The sequence below is a fragment of the Etheostoma cragini genome, chromosome 4 (assembly GCF_013103735.1).
Source record: "Etheostoma cragini isolate CJK2018 chromosome 4, CSU_Ecrag_1.0, whole genome shotgun sequence".
Taxonomy (NCBI): domain Eukaryota; kingdom Metazoa; phylum Chordata; class Actinopteri; order Perciformes; family Percidae; genus Etheostoma; species Etheostoma cragini.
The window spans coordinates 16174480-16201442 of record NC_048410.1 but is presented as its reverse complement, the minus strand read 5'-3'; the positions used below and the strand labels follow the sequence as shown (position 1 = coordinate 16201442).

Here is a 26963-nt window from a genome sequence, read left to right as displayed (position 1 = left end):
GCACTTCGTAACTCAAGACCCAGACATGAATAGTGCTCACGGGATAATGAGTAATCTGTGATCAACATCGATGGCTTGTGCCTTCTGTTGTCCTCCACGTTTTTTGTTGTTGGTGTTATTGTGTGGATGCCCTTATGTTTTTTAGTCCTCTGTTGTGTACATGCATTGTTCCATCACTGTTGTTCTTTCATTCCACACAGATCATTAACTTCCCATTTGTGTCGTCATAAACAATATTACATCTGTACACGGGTCGCTTATTGCTGTAGCACCAGATAGAAACAAATATCATTTAGAGAACAGATTTTTTCTTTATATGTATGTATATTTATTATGGCTCAACATAAAGCCCTCAAACATATCTCCTCATCTCATACAAATCTAAGCCACAGGCCAGATTCTTCAATGAGAAACACAATATCAGGATGGCTTGTGAGTTAGACAGAGCTTCCACACTTCAACTAGCTGAATCAGGGTTCCAACCTCTGTATCAACACGGAGGCCACGTTCACCTCTTTGAAGGATACTTGAGCAAGGCAGGGAAGGCCAACCTGCTTATAGAGGCACTACTCTGTAGTTGACCCTAACTTCTGACCTTCTTGGAGGAGCTCATATTCTGTTGCTGTCAATTTATGAAAGAGCTAAAATTTGTCATTTAAACCCCCCTCCCCTTACCAGCTAATCAACCAGCAATCATAACTATACATTTCTCCATGTTAAAGAGTTGTGCATGGGGTTCCAGAAGCTAGACCCGTACAAAGTTTAGAGCCTAATACTACTCCTGTGGATTATTTTTTTCATGCAGGAAGAGATAATAAAGCTGGCTTTGTGAGGCATGTTCTAAATGTCTTTTATTGACATGGTATTGGTTATGATACCTCAGCTGTGTGCTGTCATAATAAGTTAACTTTGTTATTCGGCAGTGTTTAACATGTGTCTCTCTAGATTCAGTGGAATGTGAAATACGCCTGAAAGCAGATGAAAGTTGTATGTTTTATTTTGATTTTCATACAAGTATATACTCTCTCAAGTATAACTTGAAGGAGCGTATTTATCTTTTTTATTTCTTGTATAGAGGATCCACGTATTAGAGGACTCTGTCTTCCTGCGTTATTATTCCATCATTAAAGCAGCAATTCTAGCGGAAGATGGGCTGCAGGATTCACATTAGTGACATTCAATTTAAGTTCGTAGGCTGTTCCTGATCTCATGAGTTTACAAATTTACACATCAACTCTGAATTCTACAGGCCTTCTGTTATGTCTTTCTTCCATTTTCCACTTCCTTTCTTTAGCAGGAACCGTTACCTCATACACATTCCAGCTTGTATGTCGAACGACACACGTGGCTAGTTGTGCAGGACAGTCTGTCTGCTTGCTTTCTGTCTGCAGACTGCATGTTGTTGTTCTGCCTTTCAGTGCTGTATGTATGTGGTGCACATGAGTCAGTGCCTAATAACATACACATGTCCAGGTTCTGTTATGGAAATAGAAGTAACGTTTTTAATGGTAATAAAAGCCACATGCATGTGCTTATAAAGAACTTGGAACAATTTAAGTACATCCACAGACTGGGACTGCAGGGTTATTAATCCTAATGAGTGTTTATCATGGATTTTATTAATTCTTTGCTTAACAAGCAAATTAATGGTTTTGACTATGTAATGCATGATAAAGGAACTTGCACCAATTGGAAACAGTGTGTTTGGCTATATTGGGTTTCATGATTACAACCAAAACAAGCCCGTCATTGGGTTTAAGCAACTGCAAAGTGTGCAGGTCTCCAGTCAGTAAGGAATTACCAAGTTGATTACTATTTATACTGAGGGGGACACAAATTGCTGCACCAAATTTTTTGGTAACCCATCTAATAGTTGCTGAGACATTTCACTTAAAACCACAAATGTCAAGCTAATTGTGGCGCTAGAGGAAATCCCCAAAGTAATTTGAATTCAACATCTCTTTTTCTATGTGTGCAAATCACAGTTAAGATTAGGGTCCACGTTGGATCCTTGCTTAAAGTAGCATTGTTTCCTCTGCTGTATCTAGGAAGATGCAGCTTTAATTGGCCCCATTATGTGTTCAGTGCATTGTGAGCGCTATAGAAGTCTCATGTGTCTTATTTGTTTGTGTCCAACAGCAGTTAAACTAACACCTTATTAACTGCTGACAGGAATTGGACATTATATTGACCCACAGATATCAATAACTTGCTCCAGTGGCATTTCACCACATAACCAAATAGTGTGACCTTTGGTTACAAAAGCATTTTATCAGTGCCATAAGTTGGGATGTTGCAACAGAGGACACACTAGTACAGTACATTCAGAGCTGTGTGTTGTTATAAACTGATCCGTGTGAGTGAAACATTTGCAGATATGTGTCCCAAATCTATACTACATACCAATAAACAGTATGTGCTGTATTAAATTGTCAAATCTAAACAAGAGTTAGCTCATGACACTTTACAGATAGAGTAGATATAGACCACATCACAAGTTACAAAGCCAGTTTCTCCCTAAGTTCAAGCATTTGGTGCAGTGGCAAGGAAGAAATTCCAAGAAATCAATATTCTTTGCCGTTTTGTAAAACAAATAATCCAAAAGACGTTATACAAGACTCGGTAACACTTTATATAGCCATGACTAAGAAATGGTAAATAAAAGTTAATAATGTTAGAGATACTGTTAGTGATGCTATAATGTAAATTTTAATCATTTCACACATCTAAAGTATGTAATTAACATATATTATACAATTACTAATAATTAATAACACTATAAATCGTGGTCATTTTTTTGTGACCAGTAAAATAACTATTAGCAAATAACTATTAGCTAAAGTTTAGTCTGCTATCAATTACCCATTTATTAATGATGGTTATTATAAAGTGTTTAAAAAGTGTTTTATCAGTGTATCATTCCATCTTAAATTATGCCCAATCATCTCACAATAAAACGTACTTAATAAAGAACTTGGGTGTATTACAAATGTTTAGAATTAAGTAAGAGGCTCTATTACCCTTAAGTCATGGTCTTTTGTTGGGACTATTTGATGCATCACTTTGAAGCTTTTTGTTCATAATTTATTGCTTTATAACTGTGATTTTGTCGTTCTGAGTGGCTCTTCGGGCTCCAGCATGTCAGTGGGCCATTTGTATTAGAGTAGCATTTTATTGACTCAGTCCTTCTGCCCCAGGTCATTTTCAGTCATGCGGAGTGTTGTTTTCTTCTCATTTGAAAGACAATCAATCACATTGCCATTCTGTTTGCTATTTTACACGTCAATGAAAGCCTTTCAAAAGCAACGGGCTGCTAATCTGAGAGTCCAACTCGGCACTCTCCTGAGAAGTGTTGGCATGCTGCTGCTGCCTCTGCTGCTCCTCCTCGCACGAGTCGAAAGGCATCCTTCAAAACATAAAGTTTACAAATAGAACAAGGTATCGTTAATACGGATTTTTAACGCATTTAGTTTGGTCTATTGTTTTAATTTTTTTTTATTGTATTTCGAGAGGAGTGAGAACCTGTTTTCTGGTTGATTCTCTGGGGTGGTAGAAAAGGGTTGGAGGTAGCAGTTGGAGGTCCCAGCCATCTGTTTCTTCATTGAAGTCCAAAGGGAGTGGTAATCAATAGTTACAAGGTAGCAGATGACACTCCCAATGAGACAAAGGGCACACTGTACATAACTACACTGTTGTTCCTTTGAAAATTAATAAATAAATACAAATAGGCCATACAAGAAAACATGTTCCTATAGATATGGGTAAAACAAGAGTCACATGTAATATAAATGTGGTGTATTTATATAGCGCTTTTCTAGTCTAACAACTACTCAAAGCACTTTTTTACATCATACAGGATACATTCACCATTAACACACGTTCATACACTGTGGCCGAGGCTGCCGTACAAGCTGCGACCTTGTCACACATTCACACTCCGATGCGCAGCATCGGGGGCAACTTGTGGTTCAGTGTCTTGCCCAAGGTCCCATTTCGACATGGGACTGCAGGGCCAGGGATTGAACCCCCAACGTTCTGATTGGCAGACAACCGCTCTACCACTTAGCCACAGCCGCCCACAATGGATAATGGCCCTATAATGGAGCCAGAACCAAAGATGTGGTCTTTTTGTCGTCCTTTTTTAAACGGCCTATATTACCAGCATAGCAACTTGACCGCTTGACCATTTGTGAGAGATCCGTGTGTGTTGTGCTAATAGCAGTCAATGTGTCTTCAAGCTGCTAGCTTCAGGCAAAAATGAGGATTTCCAGAGGTCTGGTAGGCAGTTTCAAATCATCTCTCTTAGTAATGTTACTTGGAGCAGCAAATCTCTGGTTTCATATGCAAACATTGCATAAACATAGTTTAATGGAATTATGCTGTTTCACAATGTTGTAACAAGTTGCTAAACAAACAGAAGAAAGGACATTTTATGCAGTGGTATACTTGATTTTCATTTCATTGAATTTAACATTTTTAGTGCTTTATTGTCGGTTGTAACATCTTATACCAATACCTTTTACCATTTGCAGAGTGCATCACTTCAGCATCAAGCATCAGACCAGTCGTCAAAGTCTGTATCACTTTCTGTGTTACTTCTTATTGAACACAAGCACACAGAAGAACCGGTACAAGGACACACATATTAATGGTGCTGTACAATACATTCACAAAACAGTAGGCCTAATCAGTTCTCAGATATATTAGTACCTTGTAGAGCACTTACAGCAGTGAGTTTACATCCATAAATGTGCTTCCATTGGCAGTATCACAATCAGCTCTATGCAGTAGGTATGATGGAAGGTTAATTGATGGATGGGTGATAAGGAAATTTATAGTCCACTTATGTTTTTAGTAAATGCAGTGGTTGTTTGAAACATGAAAAATACTTCCTGGATTTAGTTTTAATGAATGTTGTTTTTGTCTGTTATGACTGTTTTGTAAAACTCTTTATAAGGCTGTTGCCACTAGAATTGTTCAAAACTATTTATCTCATACAGCCGGAAAAATATATATATTCAAATGTATTTACATTTTAAAGAAAATAAAGTATGAGCTAATCTTGTGATACTATTTAAAGTAATCCTTTAATTCGGCTAAAAGACAAACCTGTATGGTTTAAAAAAAAGATTGACTATTTTACGTTTTGCCCAGTTTATCTGTGCTTGTATTGCAAAAAGAGCACATACAGTAGTCAGCTTGACTTGTCTGGAAAAGGGGCTTGACTTTGAGGCTCAGTCAAGGACTAATCTTGGAAATTATGTCTTAGTGAAATCAACAAGATTGTATACGAAATGAAATCTATGGCAAGCTAAAGAAGATTAAGATGAAAATATATGAAAAGACCACACAGACCCTCCATCTGCCTCCCTTGAAGCTCACTTTGAAGCCCTCCAAAGGGAAAGAGTTGCCTTTGAAGCAACAGGCCTCTAGCCACAACGGGTTATAAAAACGTATCCACTGTTGGGATTCTTTTCAGATAATAAAGCTGAGGCAGGAGCATGCCTTGTAGCAGACTGCAGGGAGGAGGACTTATTGTGTCTTCCTGTCTCCAAAAATGTTCCATTGTCTTAAAGGGCAAGAATAAAAACTCACTTTATGATAACACTCCATGTGCATTGACCGGTGCAAAGCGACCAGCATGACTGTGTTCCCTGAAGGGGGGCACAATCAGACTTGGATTCATTGTACCTCCTTATCAGGTTCACTTGGCTGAACTTCCTCTGCACTACATTCCCATGGCCTTATGTATATCTGCAGTCAGAAGCCTCTATTTTTGGGTTAAGCAGCCCTTGTTATCATAAGGGTCTTTATTGTGTATCAGGTCCTATGTTGTTAAACTGCCTTAGTGAGTGGGTGATTACAGCACTATTTATATTGAAAGAACCTAAACCTGATTTTAAAATGTAAATGCGAAGAGTGAATTTAAAATGGCTTTATGTAACTTTCAGTTTGTGTCGATTCTAGTGGCCGCTTTTGACAGAAGCAGTAGTGTTTTTACCACACCTGCTGTTGTAAAGGTCTTTTTTATACTGTGTTTCATTGCCCACTGTATTACTGAGTTGGAGTTACCATGTGGTCATACAGTTGTGATGAAAGTTTTGCTCAGACAGAAAATCATAACAGAATACGTCATAGATCCATAATGGCATTTCAAGTGTTGCATGTTGTTGGATGGATCATGAACTAAAACGGGTATCACTGTCACTGTCACAATATCAAAGCATTAAGAGATTGTTGTAACAACCAACGTAATAATAACTTAGATTTATGTAGCGCATTTCATGAAACCCACGGACGCTTTACACAGGTACAAGAGGACGAGGGAAACAAAAATAGTACGGTAACACAAACACGGACTAAAAGGATAAACGTCCGTGCTAAATGGAAGGGGGATGTCATTTAATGTAGGCTACTGACAAACAACCACTTGTGAACCACACGTGTTGTAAAGTTATTTTATGAATGTAATATACATATTACATACCTGAGGTCCAATTTGGGGTAGGTTTTGAATCATTCACAATTCCATAATTGCCTTTATCTGTTGAAACCCTGACTGAGTGTGACTCTGGTTTTCCACGTGGTCTTTCACTTTCCCTTTCAGCTGTACTTATTTTTCTGTTTATTTCTTTTTTCTATGATGGCCCTGCCCCAGGATCAGCTATTTAACTACAACAGATAATGTCTATTTGAAATAATTGAAATAAAATTGGCAGAAAGCAGAGCACTGCAGACGTGATTTATTGTGCGTTAAAGTCATCTGTTTCTTTATTCATGTCTGTTCCTGTTTTACAGTTTTAAGACCAGCAAGTGAAGGGGGAAGATGTATGTGTTTGTATCTGATATGTGGCTTATTTTATGATAAGATTCATTTAGATTTTCTTTACTGCACACATTTACTGTCTACATTCAGATTTTTCAGGAAGAGAAGGGAAGCTTGCCAGGCTTCCTGTCAACAATAGGAAGCAGTCTGAAGTTTGGCCTGGTAAGGTCAAATATTAGGGGAACTTTCTATCTGAACAGGATTCATAGGGAGAGATAATGTATAATATGCATAATGATTAATAATGCAAAAGCCACAAATATTGATTGAAATTTGGATGAATTTTTTTTCTATTTAAAAAAAAAGTATAAAAGTAGATTCTGTCGACAGTCAAGCATTTTTTATTTGGCCTTATATTTCCAGACAAGGGGAAGAAAAATCAATACGTTATTACAGTATCACTAAGCTTTTGTGTTGCTGATACAAAAGAATGGTGTTTTCCACATTGTGACTGCAGTTGATACTGTCACTGTACATGTGCTTTTTCCATAGCATCAGTGAAACTCTGAAGGGAGAACTGAGAAGCAGTTAAGCAAAATGTCACTGTGTTGCTTTACTGTGTTGGAAAGACCAGCTGTGTCATGTTTTAGGGGGAAGTGCAAAGCTCCATTTATAGTACAGACTACAATATGTAGACTGCAGAAAAGAGATTTGGCTGTCCTCCAAAAACAGACTAGACAGAGTATAAACTTATATGTCCACCACTGTGGCTTTACTCCAGGCCTGTAAAGCATCACAGGGGACCTCTCATACAGTAATGTTACATGTTAAGACAGCCTTGCCCAGCTTTAATTGGGTGGACTTTTATGTTATTATGCAACACATTCTCATGAACTGGATTGTTTGAGAACAGCCTGTATCATGTTAAATGTGATTAGTTGATTTTCCTTTTGATTCTTTTTTGTGATAGCAGTGTCCACCTTGAGTGTGTTTGGTTTATTATTAAAATATAACAGTGGATAAAGATGTGTCTATAACATAAAAAATAACTGCATTTGGGCTCCCAAAAAAAAGTAGATTTAGTTACACTGGTAATTTGGTCCCATGTTGCTGTGAGAGGAAAACCATAACATTTTGCTTCACAATCCTTCTCTTTTTCTAGAAATAACTGTTTCATTGGGCAATTTTAGTTTTTTTATGGTAGAAAAAAGATACTGTTGTAATTGTGGGAAACCAGTTCCAATTGTTTCCAGCAGCCAGTTTGGTTCCAGCATTCTTGCTTCTTGCCTTTTTTTCTCTCTCTGCTATAGTGTTGAATAGTTGACGTCACTCTACACACGGACTGATGGGGTAGTTGATTGGCTTCAGGTTCCTGCCAGTTGTGTGACAGATATAAGAGAGAGGAAGTTAGTATAGAGTAAAAAATAGCCTGCATGCCTGCTTAGCATTGTGTAAAATCAGCATCTGCACACAAAAGCACTCTGGCATGGAACCACTGAATGAAAGAGGTCCATTTTACGCCAAGACTGTCAATAACTGTGCTATTGCATGGCCATTTTAAAAAATGGTCTTTTGTACTACAAGTGCATTTCATGCCTAAGTTATTTACTGCCAATGGGAAGTTTGAAGGTATACTGATAATTCACTCGGCATAACCATTAAAGAACTTAATATGAGCAGGGGTAAGAAGTGCATCTTGCAAACAAAACATGCTTTGTTTGAAAATGGGACAAAGGACCCAGACACCCTGTCAGACTTGAGGAGAAGTATGCTTCGAGTGTGTCTCCATAACCCCAAACCCCATAAGTGGTGGGAGTTGTGAGGGGTGGTCGAGAAGTTCCCCTTGGCTGCTGGAGCAAAGATAATTGGACCCAGGTTTAGCCATAGTTTAAGTATTCACATCTCGAGCCAAGTTTTGGTCTTCACAACTTCTCTCGCCAGACAGCATGAGAGAAGGGTTGTCTGACTATGTGACAGATTGACAAGGAAGGAATCCTGACTCATTTCAGGTCAGGTGATGTTTTCTCTCGAGGTCCTACACAGATGGATTATAATGTTTATTGTAAATAAGTGGTGGCATGTGAAAACCAGTATCTGTCCATTGACAGAAGAAACGTTGTTTGCATAGGTTTGAATTGATCTGTCTGGGTGTTAGTACTTTGCACTCAGAATTTGTTTAAAGGTCATAGGTTGATTCTATAGGAGTTGCTGTCTGGTCATCTGCCTCATGAGATATGAGGGCTGTGACACAGTACTGTAGAATGATAGTGGAGTCTGAAAGAGAAAGAGATGTGTTGTTTGTAAAGTTTCCGAATGAATGACATTGGTTAAGCTTTAAATATCAGTTAATGTTTTGCAATTTTGAACTACCTTTTAGTCAAAATATCATCATCCCATCCCCAGAGCCCAAAGGAATGCCTTAAATTGCTGATATGATCGCAAGGTTTTGGTAATGATACTAAAATGAAGTGTGTCCAAACTAGAATACAAATGTGACCATATGTTCAATGCCAGCTTTCAGTACTTGATTTGGATGCTCTTGTGAAACATGTTGGTCAGTACAAAAATAGAATTGATGTTAAATTCACAGTCACGGTTATCAGAATGGCCATAGATGAATTTTCATTTTATTTTTACTTAATGGTAATTGGAAAAATTGTTTCAGAACATTGTACAATCAGCAGAAAGAGGACTGGAGGTAAAAGCTGCTATTCCCAGTCTAAAAACCCACAGTCTATTTAACACAGAAGACTGAAAGAACGACAAGAAATTCAGACTGAAAATGGCCCCTCAATGCTCGATCTTCAGCTACTTGAAGTGCAATCTGGCAGGGTGGATTGAAAAATTCCTATGTTGTTATTTCACTGCCCAGAGCAAGACCTTTAAATTCGCACAGATGCAGTTTTTACAAGAAATATTCTTCAACTTTTTCTCAAGTTGCACAAATATTATCTGCCCCAAACTGCACTGACATGGTTGCATGTATTTGTTTAACTAGCACAGGACAGTGGTAAAACTGGTAAATCAAGTAAGTCTTATAGATCGAAACCTGAGAACAGCAAGTGGGTCACTTCATCACACATAAGGAAGCACGTTCTTGACCTCATCGCGACTTGTTCAGGTCCACACCGTAGCGTTCAGAAGGCTGCTGATGGTTCTCAGCTGCTTTATAACACAGTGATGAAACATGCTGTCCTTTTGTCTGTGAGTGTCCAGGACTGTTGTTATGGACCCAACATTTTCTGCACATCCCTCATAGCAAGTAGTACTTTGTCTGTCAACTGTGTGTGTGTGTGTGTGTGTGTGTGCTTGTGTGTGCGCGCATTGGTGTATGTGATGTGTCTATCGGCAGGTTGCAGGAAAGAAATACACCCTGTGGGATGACTTCCTCGTTGAGGGCAGACGTGGCGGTCAGCAGGAAATGACCTTGCGAGATCTGTTCCAATATATCAAGGTAGCACCTCCTAATTTCTCTCAGCAAGGAAACACACACTTTCTTCACACCCAGTGCTATTGAGTACATATTTCATGCATGTTTTATTTATTTTTTCATCCCTAAACGTGTTCACCTTCCTCCAGTGCACACAATAGCCATTGTTTCAAATGATTGGCTACTTTGCACCTTCCATTCACAACTTCAGGACAAAATTCTACCATCCTGGTGGAAAGTCTTTTCGTTGAACCATTGACTTTCTTCCACTGCTTGAATGATTTAGTTTGGAACCTTTTCCCCAATGCATATGTATACTACTTATACATGCTTATCTTGTTAATTATGGCTAATGTGTATTCACTGTAGGACAAACAACATCAGATTTAACATTTTTACACTCAGATAATGTGTTGATTAGCAATTTTTAGAGCTGCTGGGTGTCGGATTTTGTCACCTTTGGACCAAGCCAAGCTAGTTGGTTCCCCGTTTTAAGCTATTGTGCAAAGTTAAGATATTACAGTGGTACCAATCCTCTCTCTGCAAGAAAGTAAATACATGTATTTCGAAAAATGTCAAGCTTTTTTTATAAAGGCCTCAACTTAACTTCATACAACCTAGATTTGATGATTTGTAAGAAATGCCTTTAGATAAGTAAATTGAGATAGTTTGAAACAACTGGATTAAATATTGTCTTTTTAGTATTTAAGGTGCTGCTTTGTACAAAAATAACACCAAAGAACTAGTAATAGACAAAGTGGATAAACATGGACTGTTCCAATTGTTGGACAGGTGACAAGAGTTTCCTCCATGCTGACAAATATCAAACTGTCACTTCCACCATCCTAAATATCATAATGTTTGTTTTTCGACCGAACATATATCAAATAGTTGATCATAAACTGGTTGATTAGGTGATTGCCCCCATAGTGTCCAAGAATACAGTGTAAACTTGTAGAAGACACTTCGCCACCAATTGTAGCCAGGATATGTGTCTGCATATCCTGTGAAGTAGTAGTAAATTTAATTTAGTAAAAACCTATCCTATTGCTCTAACATACGCAGTACATTGCCTTTATAGTACAATATAGGTTACTTGGAACATAAATGTCTAAGCACAAGACTCCTTTCCTGCACGTTCTTACCCTGAAGACACTAGGATTATTGATCCTGTTGGAGTTTGTTCTGAAGAGGCAAAGGGAAAATAAATTGGCAAGTGCTCATTTTTGCTCCAGGTTTTGTTTAACCTTTGACTGGCCGGTTCCTCATGGTTTGTTTGTGGAGACACGGAGGAGCTTTCTGAACTACTGAAGGGGTTTGAGGCCACAGGTCATAATCAGCTCTGCATAATGCATACAGGCAATACTCTACTCTCATAGAATAGAATAGAATAGAATAGAATAGAATGCCTTTTTATTGTCATTATACACATGTACAAAAAGATTAAAAGCAGCTTCTTTTCCAGTGACAACATGTATGCAAAATAAATATAGCAACATGGAATAAAATAAGTAGTGCAAAAAAGGGGTGGGGGTTAAGGTGCACAGTTCTGAGATGCTATATACATGTATAAAAGAAATAAATACGGTTTTAATTAGACAATGAAAGCATTCATCTTATTATCTGCATCTCTGTATGCATGTCTGTTACATTGCACTGTACGTTTAACTGAATCATTTCTTTGTACAGGATAAATATAGCTTGAGTGTCTGCGGCCTGTACTACGGAACAGCTGTGTTATACACGGGGCAAGAAGACAGGCTCAATCTGAGGTATGTCTAGCCAGGAAAAAGATACAGTGCAATTTTGCATATGCATGGCTACACATGGCACGCTACCCAGGGCACATAAACAATCACAATAAGCAGCCTCCCCTTTGTTTAGAAGCTAATGGCAGAATGAGGTGTTTCCTCCAAGCTTGTGAGCAGAGAACCTGTTGACACAATAAATGCATCACTGAACACTGTCGAGTGAGAACGATCCTCCTCAGGTTTCCTTCTGTTTGTGGAGGACAAGAGTTAAAGAGTTAAATTAGTGTGAACTTTTTTTTTTCTGACAACAAAGAAGCCACGCTTCTCTGGGCCTGTTCAGCGCTGCAGCATATAATAAGCCCCGGGGTGTTGGAATTTGATCAGGTGCGTCATACTGTGAACCCCTCATCAAGAACTAAGATACATCAGAATATGCACCCTCAGTGATGTTTTGATTCCATTTAACTGCAATAAACCAGACATTTTATAAGAAATGGGTAAACGGACACATTTGTTTGTAATTGTTCTATGCTCAAATCTTGCAACAAGGCCTTCCTGTTCAAGTCTATGGGTAGTTGTTGTTGTTGTTGTTGTTGTTGTTGTTGTTGTTGTTGTTGTTGTTGTTGTTGTTGTGGTTAGATTAAGCTGATGGGGAGAAGGGCAGAGTGCTGGCCATGTGGACACACATTACAAATGCTCTCTTCAGTAGTCACCTCCTCTGCAGTTGCCCTGCTCCAAGCTTCCTGTGTTGGGCTAGTGAGGGGGAACTTGAAACCTACTAACACAGATAACATTCCACACGATTTAATTTTATAGCTGCTATTATTCTACATTTTTGTTATTGTCAAAAATTCCCGTGAAAAGACATAAGCCAAAACCGCGTTCTCCTTTTGAACTTCCCAACCCTGTCTGTGGCCCCAAGCCCATTCTTTTATTCTGAACTGAGTAAATACTTAATAGTATATTTGTTGGGGACTATTTTCAGCCACTGATTAATACATTTTTGGTCTGCTACTGATTATTTCCAGCAGTAGGATGGTGTATGTAGAATTTATAAGCCAATTATGGTGGTCTGTCACATAGAGAAACCCTATAAAATATATCATTCTTTGGATACATACATACACTTAGTAGCATGATTTCATTGTTGGTTTTTAGTCTTTTTATGGGATTTGTTTATAATAGGAAAAAGCAAAACAATATGAATTACCCTTGATGATGATGTGAAGAAACTTTTTAAAAGCTAAATTAATTCAAATGTGTGTTCAAATTAAAATATAATAATATTGTATGATAAATGAATGTAAAATAATGTTAAATGGATACTTTTTTCCATTAATACTCTCCTTCCAGACAAAGCTTACCTATACTGTATATTTTTGCAGTGTTTCTGATGTGGTGAAGATGGTCACCAAGAAAGATATCCCTCCACACAAGAAGATGCTGGAGTTGATCGCCTCATTTGTTGAAGATGAGGATTGTGAGTCAGTCCCACCTATCAGATACGTGCTGTTGTGATGCCAACGATTCCACAAAGTTTCCAGTAAAAGGCTTCACACGGAACCACTTCAATGTGACAAAGCAAACTTAACAATCCTGTGACATCATATCAGTTAAAAACATCCTCATTTTGTTGCTTTAGCTATTGCTTACGAAGATTCATATCTGAATGTTTTTTCCCCTCAGCACATGTCTATCGATTCCTTTTGTGTCCTTTAACAATACTTTTTATTTTAATGACACTGATCACTGTAGTGAATAAGTGAATAATTCCACAACCGTCTACTGTCCTATCCCTTAGCCATGTCCCAATAAATACCACAGAAGGCACAACAATTAGGCTAATATCCTTTCCTCTTTTTTACGCTAAGTTTACACAAAAGTGTAAATTTAGCAATTTTGACTTTCTATACAAAATACCAGAGATATTATCAAAAAGTTCTGTTTGCTTTTGGTTTTCCTTTAAATGTAAAATGTGTCTTCCAAGAGGTAAGGTAATTGGCGCCAGATCATCTCATCCATACAAGATGAGAAGATGCCTTCTTCTCATCTTATATGGATTAGATTATCTGGAGCTGCTGGCACAGTACTGGCCTGGTTTCTAGGTTTAATTCAGGTCAGACTGAGCACGATTCTGAGGGGTGCAGTCAGAACAGGCAGTTGGCACAGTAGGGCAAGTGCTTTCATGCTTCAGGGTGCTCTTGCCATCTGGACACAGCTGCCTTGTTTAAATCCCGCTCCGAGCACACGCGCATCCCCCCTCCCTCCCAGAAGAATCCCAGAACAGGTCAGAGTGGAGAAGCTGGACTCATCTGCAAAGCTCTTGTCTGTCCTCAGATGCCTTATGTGCACGCCCTGCCCTTTTCCACAACCTCACGATGTGTTTCACTTAACACCCTCACATTAACTTCATCTGTCATTTTGTCAATGCTCTGCTCTCCCTGTTGGCTGTTTGAATCTTGTCGTGAAGAATCCTTTCTGAAATGATCACTGCAACTACTTAGAAGGGTTATTAATTCACTGTGGAATTCATCCTGGGTTTGAAGGATGGTGTTTGTGATTCAGTTATGTTGGAACAATGGTAATTCAATAAATGTGCCAATGAGGAACCATGTTATATCTGTGTACTTCAATAATAGACTTCAGTTCCCTTAATATCTGTATATTTTTATTATTATTATCATTATTATAGGTCACAGACTTCACCTTTATTTTATTGTGATTACCACACCACACCCAACCTCCCATTTACTCAGGAAAGGGGCCTGTTGAATATACCGTACTTGGTTTACAAAGCTTTTGACTTTATGCAGTGGTGTTTTTTCAATTGAACTTAGATGTATGTTGTTGGATACAATTTTTACTTTGTCATACAATTTCTCTCCCAACCACTAACTGTCAAAAGACAGACTGATTGACCTTAAAAAGTTGGCACAAAATATTGCATTTATGATAACGTCAGACATAGTCACCCCTATAACATCACTCGACTTATAAAGGATTAAGAAGAAACTTAAAATGTGTCAAACACAATGACAGATGGCTAGAATGATATGACATTTAATGTTAGCACTGCTCAAACTCAGGCAGGAACACAACACATTTTATTTAAATCCAAAACACTTTTATTCCAGACAAAAGTTGTAGACAAAAATCCAATTAGGAAAATAGAATCATCTTATTTTATTTCGTATTAAGGCTCAGCCTGCAAATACAGCCTTTCTTAAATGTATCCAATGATGTCATTGCATATGATGGGTTGTCGGCTGCCTGTCTTCATGAGAGCGGTGAACTGGTAGAAGTCAGTGTCTGGTTGATGTAGGCCTGTGTGGGATTGGTGAAAGAAAGGTTTGAGAGCCTGGAGTCCCACAGGACAGGACATCCGTTTGGGAGCCTCTGCAGCCCTGTGGACCCTCCTGGAGTCTGCTGGCCTCACCTCCACACTTTTAGACATTCCTGCCAATTTGCGCCGCATATTGATCAAAATGTCTTTAGCAAGACGCCGGCCCGCACTGGGTTTTAGTTCTGCTGGCTCAGGACACTCTGGTAGGTCCATCCAGTTCTTTATTAGGTCAGCAAAGCTGTTGTCCCCCAGAACCAGAGGCTGTCTGTTCCTGCTGCGGCTCAGCAGCAATGTTGTCCAGTCCTCTGGGTCACTGGCCTCAAATGAGGTCCAGCGCTCTAGGCAAGCGTCCGAAGTGGATTTGGGGCGGATTCGGCCAGAAGGTCCACGGTTCGTGCGGATGCAGGCAGAAGAGGAGACTCGCACATTCCTGGTCCTCCTCAGCACCACACCTTCATCGTGCCAAGAAGCCTCAGAGTATCCTGAGTCAAAGTCCAGACTCTTTTCACTGCTTGGGGAGTCTCGTGTTAACCGTTCATGCTCCTGATGCTCTTCCTCTTCTTCCAGGGTGCTGGCCAGGCAGCAGGCAGAGTCATATGTACTGGCGTCAGAGACACGTAGACGAGTGAGTCGCTCTTGCTGTGCCCTCTGTTTGCAGAGCCGTGTCACAGCAAAGGACCGAGCACATGGTTCACTCAGTGGCCTCGGTCTGCTTATCTGCTTCAGGTCCTGCAAGGATCTCATCATGCACTGCATTTGGTCCCGGAGGCACTCAGCAGAATCTCCTAAACACAGCTACACAACAAGACAGACACAAAGATTAGTGGTGCAGGCAGAATTTAAATTCAGTCTATTTAAATACAACACTTCTAACCAAAAAGGTTTGGGTGACTTTTACAGGAGTCTACAGAGCAGTTAGGCTGGCTTCCAAAAAAAAAAATATCATGGCCTTGCCGGTCTAGCTAAGACACAGTTCCCTCTGTTATTTCCAGAACTGGGCCAATAAGATTTTTACCAGCTGAGATCACTCTGCTCTATGACCATATAACAAGTGAAGCATTCCTGACAAACCTCAGAGCAACTTTATGGAGACCATCCCATGCAGTTTGATCCCAGAAAATGAAAAAGTTGTGGCTCTGAGAACAGGCTGCACATTTTACACTGGAAAGACTCTCCCTGCCTCCAAGAGGGGAAGGTTGAACAAAGTAAAGCTGAATTGTGGAGGAGTGCCGAGGCCCATATCCTCTCTGGATTCCCCTAACTGACAGGATGTTGACTGGACTGCATAACAAAGCAGGAAATGACAACATTTTGGAATTACACTACGTGCATGTATTAATTATGAATCATGTCATCGTTCAGCCTTCAGATAAACTGAAATCAATGCAGTCCAGCTGATGCAACATGATTTTTACAATCATCAAACCAAGTTTTTTCAAGTAGGCTATTCGGGCGGTAGAAAGCATACTGTCCCTATAGTGCAATCAAGAGCTCAATTCTTTTGCCATACATTTGGTTTTCAAGTTCTTATAATATTGAGTTGGTGGAACCTCCCTGTCCGGCCAATGTTTTGGTTTGGAGTAGTAGGGACACCACAATGCCATGATGTTATCACAGCTGTGGGTGCTGAACCGTTTGGCCCCTGGGGGAGACTTAGCATAAAGAGACATCCTCAGTGGGACAGTCTGCACCTCTTAAAATGCCCTGTTCTCCTCCCCTGCCTTCACACAACGAGAGAAAGAGATTCACTCAGTTGTATGCATTTTGCAAGGAAAGTTTGGTTTGGATTAACTGTGATTTGGGGGAGGAAAACCCTCTGGATTTGAGAGAAATTCCAATAAAGAAGTGCGTTAAAAGGAGAAAAAAAAACATAGTTTTTTTTATCCCAATTAAGCCACTGCCATGCATCTACGAAACAGTCCAAATATATAAAAGCACGTGAAAAAAAACTTACCATGGCGTGTGAGTAAATGTCTGTTGTGAAGTTCAGGATCTTCTTAATTGTTTCTGCAAACATTGAAAATGCATTAGATGACTGATGAACGTTTTTTCACAACTAGGCTATTTCACCTCTTAAACCATAACGTGATTTATTAGTAATAACACTCACCTTTTGCATTTGGTTTAGAGTTAACCCCAGCACAATCCACAAGGTTTACAGCTGGTCAGAGATGAAGCGTCGCTCTGTATAGTTCCCTCATCTAACCCCATGAAGGTCTGTTAGCTGACTTTGACGATGCTGAGCTTTTCGCTGCAGCAAATCAGCGCAGAGCATCACAAAAACAGCCAATAGCAAGTCGCCTGAAACAAGACACCTCTCTGTGTAATTACAGCGGTTCCTACTGTAACTTTAATTGTGTTATCCATGTGTATTACACTGTTGAGACAACAATCTGCAGTTGGATAATAAGAACCATTTTATTGAACAATATATGCAGTCTACACACATTTTAAAAGGTTTTCCATTTAACCATTTATCCAGATATTATTAAATACAAATCACCACACTGATTATTGCATTAAATGCATTATTACTTTTATTTATAACATCAACGCTTCATTGTAGTTTACCAAGGCTGTGTACATTATTGCATATATATATAAGTATAAAACGCCACTTTTGTTTTAAAATTGGCTTGGATGAAAACCTCTGAACACGTTTGGGGATTAACTGAATCTACATGTCGCCACCTTGTGGATCTTTGTTAACATGAGCTCCCACAATACCCTTCTGCATTGGCTTTGCATATAAACCTTTTCACACCCTTTAAGGTCTGCATACAGTCCGTTCACCCTTATTCTCCTGATCGGTGTTGGGCTCAAGTTAGTTCTCATTTCATTTGTAGATAAGCAAACCATTTACACGACTGCGCCTTCTCGCCTCACCTTTTTTGGATGTTGATAACACTTTATATTCAATATAACTCAGCCACAATGGGGGGAGACTGCTCTGACCCTTCACTTTAGCAAAAGTGGGTGGCAATACAAAGCTGTGAAAATGCTCTATTACAAACTAAAGGGCTGCATCCAAAGTCTTACTGAGGTAGAAGTAGACTACATCATGGGTAGTGTAAGCAAAATAAAACTGGCACAAAAACGAAACATATGCACATAAGACTTATTTATATGACTTTATTAGATTATTAATACTAATTCATCAATTTGTAAGCTTTTCACTGGTAACCGCTAGATATGGAGCGACCTGTTCAGTCTAATGGTTACAAACCTAGGGGTCGAGCCCCTCCAAATGGTCATAAGATAAATCAGAGGGGTCAGAACATGACTGATGGAGTAGGAAAATATAAATAAAGCACAAAATATATTATAATTATACTATAATTTATTAATTACATTATAAATTAGCACAAGTACCTCAGAATTATACTTAAATACATTACTTTATACAGTAAAAGTACAAAGTTACTTTTGTTAATGTTAAGTGGCACCACCATAGATTTTCCGGTCACCTCCTTGAGTTTTTTCTGTGGGACCTGCGAAGAATTAACCACAAATTGCTATTTCTACACACTCCATACTGCAATGCCAGTGCAACCCTCTATAATATTTCATAACTATGCTCTGGGTCATAGTCTTGTGTTTTTACAAATATACTGCTATATTTGAGCACAGAAATCCATTTTCTTTTTTTGTGATCAAACTTTTTTATTTTTATATTCAGAAAAAATAATAATGTAAACATAACATTCACAAACAGTTACAAACAACACACTGGGACATAGGAACAGGTCCCAGGGCGAAGTCCATTTTCTAATATGTGTTTATTGATTTTTAAAATATGACACAAAACACTTTCAGGGGCAATCCCCAGAAAACCATTTCTGACCTTTAGTACGCAAGACATAATGTCAACTCAAAGTCTCTTTATTGGCTTTTCCTGAGCTTTTAAACCCCATCTTATGATCTTCCTCAGCAAATGTTTTCTGTTTCTACTCTATGGTTCTCTTTCTACATTCTGTTTTAGTTTTTTTTAAGTAGAGTTTGGCCCAAACATGGAGGAATACAGAATAATATGCTTTTCGTGCATTTTCTTTTGACACATAACTCCGTAGAATAAAAGATCATGTGAGCAAACTTTTCTTTACATGTAACAAGTGAATGACTTTAATCTTAAGAGTAGTGAACGGCTATGTTTCTGTGTTAATTTTTATGTGAACCAAAGTGGAGTAGAAATAGCCCTAATTCACACTATGGCAATAGCATGTCTCTAAAGAACACGTGTAAACAGATATCAAGGCACAAACATACATAAGACTTGAAATGGAACAAATATTACGGAATAATCCATGTTAGAAACAGACATAAGCACTTAAAATCTTGCAGATATCTTAAAAGTGACACATAACCACTTCTATTTTGTTTCTTTAAAATAGAAGTTACTAAAGGAATGTTATTCAGTTTGTGGGGGTTACTAGCTAATCTATGGACATGCAGAACAATGCACTAGTGTAACCATGAATATTGATTTTGTGTAAACATTGTACAAAAAACTAGTTTCCCTTTATCCATTTTCATTCTCCATGCTTGTTTGTTTTCTTCTAAAAAATAAGCCCTGTACAGTCAAAAGGTTCATAAAATGCCAAGATTAGCTAACGTAAGTTAATGTAATTTTTATAGAAAAGTTATTGTTGTACTGTATTTTCTTAATTAACTCTAAAGACAAATACGGAAAGTAAAATAAAAAATCCAAAAAGAGTTCTGAATACCCAAAAAATGAGACTCATCAACTAATAATCCTGTTCAAAATTGGTCCTTAAAAGTCCTGTTGAGGATGAAAAATACTTAATTTTGCTGTATTTACATTTGCTATGTGGCATGATGAGATAATGGGTTCTTATTATTAGTTTTCCTCTTCCAACAATTATTTTCCACTTAAAGCTATAGTGCGTAGTTTCTGTTGCCCCTTTGAGGAATTCTAAGTAATGACAAAAACACTGTCAACGCGTCCACATGATATAAGTCTTACTTATTGCACACGACCCCACCCCTCCTCCACGCAGTTGCCAGTAGCCAAGAAGGACAAGGTGGATTAAAAAAACATGACAGACTCTTCCAAAGAGGTAATTATCTTCACTTGATCTGAACCTCTTAATTAGCTTTGTAGCAACACATTTGGCATTGGCTTGAATGTAACGGGCGTTCATAATATAAAAAAGTTACGCACTAAAGCTTTAAACCAGTCGGATAATACAATTTTGGCTACAAATCTAATATGAAAACTGAAAAGGGGGTCCATGGTTAAATATAAATACATATGAACATTATGAGAACCCTTGATCAAGAGCAGTAAAACATATTTAAAATCAAAAAATATTAACACAATTGACAGAGAATGTAATGGTGGCAAATCAGTGATTGTTTACGTTCTTTAAGGTTCCCCTCTAGGAATCAAGTCTGTTATGGTTTTCATTATGAAAAGCAGTAATAATCACATGGCTCTCGCAGTCTCTCATGCAGTCTTTGTGTGTTGGGCATTGCTCTGCATGAACAGAAAGACAAAAAAAGCAACTTCAGACAAATGCAATACAAAATGATAGAAGAGCTGTGATTTCACTGTTTTAATGCACAAGGGCTTGGATTTATGTTTTGTAATTAATGTCATTTAATCTGTTCCTCAGCTACTATAGTGAAATGCAGAAACTTGGATATGTCTACATTATATTTGCCAAACACAAAAATATTCACAAATCTCTGGTGGTATCTAGCCATGCAGATGTTTTGGTTCAACTTGCTGAGGTTATAAGTTGTATGTTATTCTTGGAGTTGAATGAAATATATGTGGTGCTTACAGTAATGACATCAAAACTCAACAGCCTTTAGAGCAACATAGTCTTGTTACTCTGGATAATCTACAGACCTCATTGTAATCGGTTAAATTCATATGATTTATAAAGCACACAATTTAAAAAATGGTCTCAATATGTACAACACATGACATGCTTTACTTTGACCCTTTTTAGCGCTCTTTAAGACTCTGTGAGAATGGTCAGTAGTGTAACACATGCACATTATAGCTTGAAATACACAAATTGTGGCCACATTTGTGTCTAAACATAACTTAACTCATACTGAAAGGTGGATCTTCAGACTTTTTTGTAAGAAAATTACTTACACAATTAATAAACTGTCAAATTGTTCCAAATTCATTTCTTGTTTTTTGACTAAGTAATCAATTGACAAATTGTCTCACCTCAAGTCCACCTATATTAACTGAAGCTGTTTGATAACATTTCATATTTCATATTTCCTCTATCCTACCTTTAGAAAAGACCACAGTCTTTCAGGTTGTTCTTAATAATGACATCAGTGACGGCGTCAAAGACAAACTGCACGTTCTTAGTGTCAGTGGCACAGGTGAAGTGAGTGTAGATCTCTTTTGTGTCCCTTTTCTTGTTCAGGTCCTCAAACTTAGTCTGAATATAACTGGCAGCTTCATCAAACTTGTTGGCTCCTGTAAATAGACAGTTTGGAAAAGATGAGGAAGTGATTTGTTGTTAATATGACAGATTACATTTTCTTATGTTGCAATTTGTTTCTAAACTGGCACTGTGCCGACTGCGACAACAGCAACCTGTCTGTGGTTGCACTGAAGCTGTGCGATGATTAAAGCAGTACCTGTGTATTCTGGGTAGCAGATGGTGAGAGGGCTGCGAGTAATCTTCTCCTCAAAGAGATCCTTCTTGTTCAGGAAGAGGATGATGGAGGTCTCAGTGAACCACTTGTTGTTGCAGATGGAGTCAAACAGCTTCATGCTCTCGTGCATTCGATTCTAAAGAGAAGCAAAGTCGGTCATAGCTTACAGCCTCCCCTGAAGCACAACACATCAGAGCTGCCACCAGGGGACAATGTTGTTCAATATTTGAAATGTGTGGAATAACCAGTGCAGACAAGGTTCTTTAGAGCAGGAGTTTTGAAATTTTTTTAAGCCAAGGACCCTTTAGCTGAAAGACAAACAGAGCAGGGAACCCTTACTACATATATTTTACTAAATGAAATTGCATAATAAACTGGGCCTAAAATTACGTGTAGGGCGTAGTGTTTTGCATAGAATACTAAGCTATAAAATAGCTTGATTATTAGTAATTGGCATGATTTTAAATGTATCTGTGGGTGGCTAGTGACTACCTTACCTATACGTAAGCTTATCATCAGTGGGGATTTATATTTGCTAATAATTTGAGGACTTTTTAACAATAATTAGGAGGCCCCCCTGCATTGACTATGAGGAATCCCTAGGGGTCCCAGACCCCCTGTTGTTGAAGATCCCTGCTTAAGAGCATCTTTTGGTCAAGTCTCTTCTGGGTACTTGCTTTAAATTCACAAGGAGTTCAAGAAACTGGGGTCAAAAGGTTCAAGTCACCTGAACTACATAATTACACTCAATTGGTTTAACTAGAATGGTTCATTGAAGTCCATTGATCCAATGTTACCACCTGGAGCTCATTATCAAGATATATACAGTATATATAAGGAGAAATGGGTGATTTTAATCTCCTCGTAATGCCTTACAATCTAAAATAGCAGATTTATCAAGCTAGTAAAATATATTACCCATGCAGCCAATGACCCACAAGCCAGAAGGGGGATTTTTCCTTACCATCTCCTCATCCTCAGCCAGCACCAGGTCATAAGCACTCAGTGCAACACAAAAAATAATCGCTGTAACTCCTTCGAAACAGTGGATCCACTTCTTTCTCTCTGAGCGTTGGCCTCCCACATCAAACATTCTGCAAAGGGAGGTCACAATGAAAGACAGTAAGGTAAAGTTGATAGAGAATTTGACAGTCAGGGAGGATGATGGCAAAGAAGGAAGGAAATAGAATGTTTGGATGGCATTCCATCCCCGGATGAACATTAAGTTTTCATGAGGCTGCTTTGAGAACAAAAGAGGTGTGGAGGTGGAGAGATGTCTGTCAGATAAAAGACTGCAGGCGTGAATGCGGGGCTACGAGAGGCACACAGGCCCCTATATTCAAAGCAAAGCACTGGCTAATTGGAAAACTGAGCACTGTGACTGAAGAATGTTAGAAATGTGAGCAAAACTCAACAGACAGCTTAAGCAATGACAGCCCACCTTATCCAGGACAGCTACTATATTTAATGATTCAAAGAGCAAATATGAGGTGTTTAGGTTAGCAGATGCCTTGGTAAATCTAAATCTAAAATTAAGCCATTGTTAACGAAAAGAAACTGTATCTATGAGTATTTCCTTTCCGTACTTGTTATGGCAAACAGGACAGAATTATGAAAACGTGACTTTCTTCTTATTGATCACATCCATGTATTATTCAGGCCAAATATTGAGGCTGTGACAGAAGGTAAATATCAGAGTTTTGATGGCTGCCTTTTTATCATCCAGATCTGTTTAGCTGCTTTACAAAACAACTTTGCAAATTGTATATCACATGTTCTGTATATTCAACTACACTATACTTATTACATAACTTTGTTGAATTCTCGACTCTGGTTAATTGCAGCATTCTATGCAATGAACGCAGTTCTGATCATAGACTCTGGAGGATCATTTTTAACCCTCATGTTGTCTTTGGGTCCAATTTGACCCGTTTTCAAAGTATCTTTATCAGAACATTTAGGTTTCTTTCAACCAAATTGCCCAAAAGTAACATGGATGGTTCTATGAAATGCTATTCATAAGTCAACTTAAGGTTCAGTTCACTAATTTAATTGAACTTTGGGTGTTTTAGTAAATTTTTCATAGAATTATTCTGACTTAACTTTGACAGTCTTTGATAATCCACCAGCATCCTCTGATCTTAAATATTAGTCAAAATAATTCATACTTTTGTATAATTATGCTTTTTTAACTAAAAAAACAAAAACATTAACAAAAACATTGAAAAACAAAAATGCTACAAAAACGTTCATGTAAAATGTTTTAATGATAAGTGGCAAAATAAGTGACAAAAGTGTCACAAAAACATGTACATTTGCAATCTTAACCCAGAAGGACAACACAAGGGTAAAATCAATATTTTGTGTCAAATTATTGATTTCTTTAGTAAGTAGCCGTGTAATAAGTAGGAGTTTCATTTGCAATAATGATTCACTTACTATTATCCCTTATTTGTATCTGCTTCAGTATTGGTTTTTTTTTAAACACTTACTGTATCTCCTGCACATCCTCTATCAAGAGATATATCTATACATCCATTACTATCCCACACATGAGTGCTCACGGTGGGTCATAGCACATTTTATGTAAGACCTACAGTACTGTAACATGGAGGGTACATTTAAATGTTAGAACTACATAATGCTTATTGAGTGAGGGCATGGTGGGAAGGATCTAATTTATATACTCAGCTCATGTGCATGTGTGATAATTAAGCTTTTAATTTCTGGTATAATTTGGCTTCTATAGCTGAGATGTGCATTTTAAGCCAGGAGGGTCAGTCTTTGATGCTCTTATGTTGAGACCAAAATAAAGTCTACTAATTTGTTGAGAGCAGGTGTGGAGGAGGCTGGAGTGATGTCACTGCTTAAACTGGTGTAAACTAGAATTACCAACTTGCAGTTGGATGCCTCCACAAACCAGTCAAGTTGCACTACAATGTTGTCTGTTCAGACTCATATAACAGCATGTTCCCTCGGATCAGGGAGGCTCCAAAATCATGGTAGCAGCTGTCGCCAAGGTCCTGCTAAACGTTCTGCGATGCCATGTTCATCTTGCTACACTCTGCGGTGCCCAGCTACGTCCTGCTGTGCCTTGTAATGCCCACAGTGTCCTGCTATGCCATGAACTACTACAAAGAACTGCTACAAACTACTATTTTTTCTATTTTTGTTATTTCCACTCTTCATTCTAACCCCAACCGGCCCGTCAGACAGCGCCTACCAAGAGCCTGGGTCTGTCCCAGGTTTCTTCCTAAAAGGAAGTTTTTCCTCGCCACTGTCACACTGTTGCTTGCTCTGGAGGAAACTACAAGAACTGTTGGGTCCTTGTAAATTCTGGAGTGTGGTCTAGACCTCCTCTATCTGTAAAGTGTCTCGAGATAACTCTTGTTATGAATTGATACTATAAATAAAATTGAATTGAATTGAAAAATTGAATATAACATATGTACTGAAGACTTTGAAGCAATTTAATAAATGGTGTTACAGTAAATGTATTCTTTGGCAAAACATGGATTATTCACTCGCATCTTCAACCCAGCAGCACAGAAGAGCTAAACAATCACCACAGTTTCAAAAGTCTACGACCAAATTATAAATATGGTCACAATCTCCACTTCTGTTTCTGAGTTATGGCATTGAATCAAAGACAGAAAAGGGTTTTTGCAGATCATTATGATGCCACATTAGGTTTTACCACATAAAATCTCATCACTTCATAATTCTATCCTATTAGACATTTGTATGAAATATTTTATTTTTATTAGTGTAGGAATTATTTAGTTATGGCTAAACATTCAGGTCACAGTAACCAGTAATCCGTTCATTCTTGAGTTCAAGTGAACATCTATGCTATATTTAAAGAAATTCCCTCCAGGGAGTGCTGAGATATTGCATTCATGAGAATGGGACGGTCAGACAGACAACCTGCAAACATTAAGACTCTGGCCACTGCTGTTGCCGGCATAAAAGAAAACATACAATGACCTATTTCATGGCATTTACTTTAATATCCTAGCTAGGTTTCCGCCTTGCTGCTTTCTCAAAATAGAAAAGAACATCTATATTTTATTCAGTATCGGTCATGTTTCATGTGCTCGTTTGTGGCTAGTAAAACGATCTGACAACTGGCAGTCTTTTATGTATCACAAAGTAACACTCTAGCATCAGAGATGAGTGAACACTTGGGGGTCATATAACCGTCAGATGACTTGCTTGTTTTGATAGAAGGGGGAGACAGGGTGAGAGTGTAGATGGCAGTGCTATATGGCCTTACTTGAAATGCAGCTCCTTGAAGGTGAAGTGAGTCTCCACAATGCCAGTGGTCTTGACCCGAGTCCGCAGCACATCTTGCTGGGTGGGAATGTAATCTGCTTTAGCTATCCTTTCTAGGTCATTCAGGTAACTAAGAGAGAGAGAGAGAGAGAGAGAGAGAGAGAGAGAGAGAGCCAGACAGAGATTTCAACATGCAAAAGGAGGCTACGCATGCACACGCACACATGCACACAGAGCGCACTGCTACACCCACACGACATGGTCTATTCGCTGCAACATTTCTAACTACACTGTTTGTTATTAGGCAGTATATTTAAACTATTAGTGCCCTGCCCATTGTAAGTTGCTACTGCTAGAGGTTTTAGCTTGTCATTAGTAAAGCTCACTGACCAACAGACCGGTTATGGCATTTCGGGGTGAGATCAGGGAAGAAATGTTTGTGCTAATGTTCCCCAATGCTCCTGTGGCCATTTGGCATCTCCATTTGTTATCCACTTCTAACCGGAAGCTAGAATTCTTTCTGTCCTGTTAATGTCCTGTCCAGCGTGAGAGCCATGGCCTCTGTTCTAAAATGTTTTGGTTGTCGTTACTCTACCCACCGGCGCTGCTGGCTGAATTTTATAAATTGACCTTACTGCAGACAGATATTGTATGTTGGCTGGCTCTGTGGATGTAAACATGACTGTTGTCTTGCATGCAGTCCATTCACATTAGTATTTCCCTATGGCCTCAGTCAGTTTATCTGCA

General features: G+C 38.5%; 3 protein-coding genes across 3 annotated transcripts in view; 1 reads left to right on the top strand and 2 right to left on the bottom strand.

Moving 5' to 3' along the window:
• The window catches only part of uba7 (ubiquitin-like modifier activating enzyme 7), a 34281-nt gene extending 19679 nt beyond the window's left edge, over positions 1-14602 (top strand). Inside the window, exons 22-24 of the mRNA XM_034868797.1 lie at positions 10119-10220; positions 11886-11968; positions 13333-14602. Of these exons, the coding sequence (XP_034724688.1) occupies positions 10119-10220; positions 11886-11968; positions 13333-13465 (318 nt within the window). The 3' untranslated portion in view covers positions 13466-14602. The remainder of the gene's footprint in view (positions 1-10118; positions 10221-11885; positions 11969-13332) is intronic.
• A 453-nt stretch (positions 14603-15055) lies between these two features.
• inka1b (inka box actin regulator 1b) lies at positions 15056-17525 on the bottom strand. The gene is made up of 3 exons (XM_034868848.1): positions 17406-17525; positions 17245-17301; positions 15056-16085 (listed from the first exon to the last, which is right to left on the bottom strand). The coding sequence occupies exons 2-3, from the start codon at positions 17245-17247 to the stop codon at positions 15171-15173; spliced, it is 918 nt and encodes a 305-aa protein (XP_034724739.1). The 5' UTR covers positions 17248-17301; positions 17406-17525; the 3' UTR covers positions 15056-15170.
• Positions 17526-19054: 1529 nt separating this feature from the next.
• Positions 19055-26963, bottom strand: part of gnai2b (guanine nucleotide binding protein (G protein), alpha inhibiting activity polypeptide 2b) — a 42807-nt gene continuing 34898 nt past the window's right edge. The window contains exons 5-9 of the mRNA XM_034868837.1: positions 26218-26346; positions 22906-23035; positions 21924-22077; positions 21567-21759; positions 19055-20787 (exon numbers count right to left, since the gene is read on the bottom strand). Of these exons, the coding sequence (XP_034724728.1) occupies positions 21569-21759; positions 21924-22077; positions 22906-23035; positions 26218-26346 (604 nt within the window). The 3' untranslated portion in view covers positions 19055-20787; positions 21567-21568. The remainder of the gene's footprint in view (positions 20788-21566; positions 21760-21923; positions 22078-22905; positions 23036-26217; positions 26347-26963) is intronic.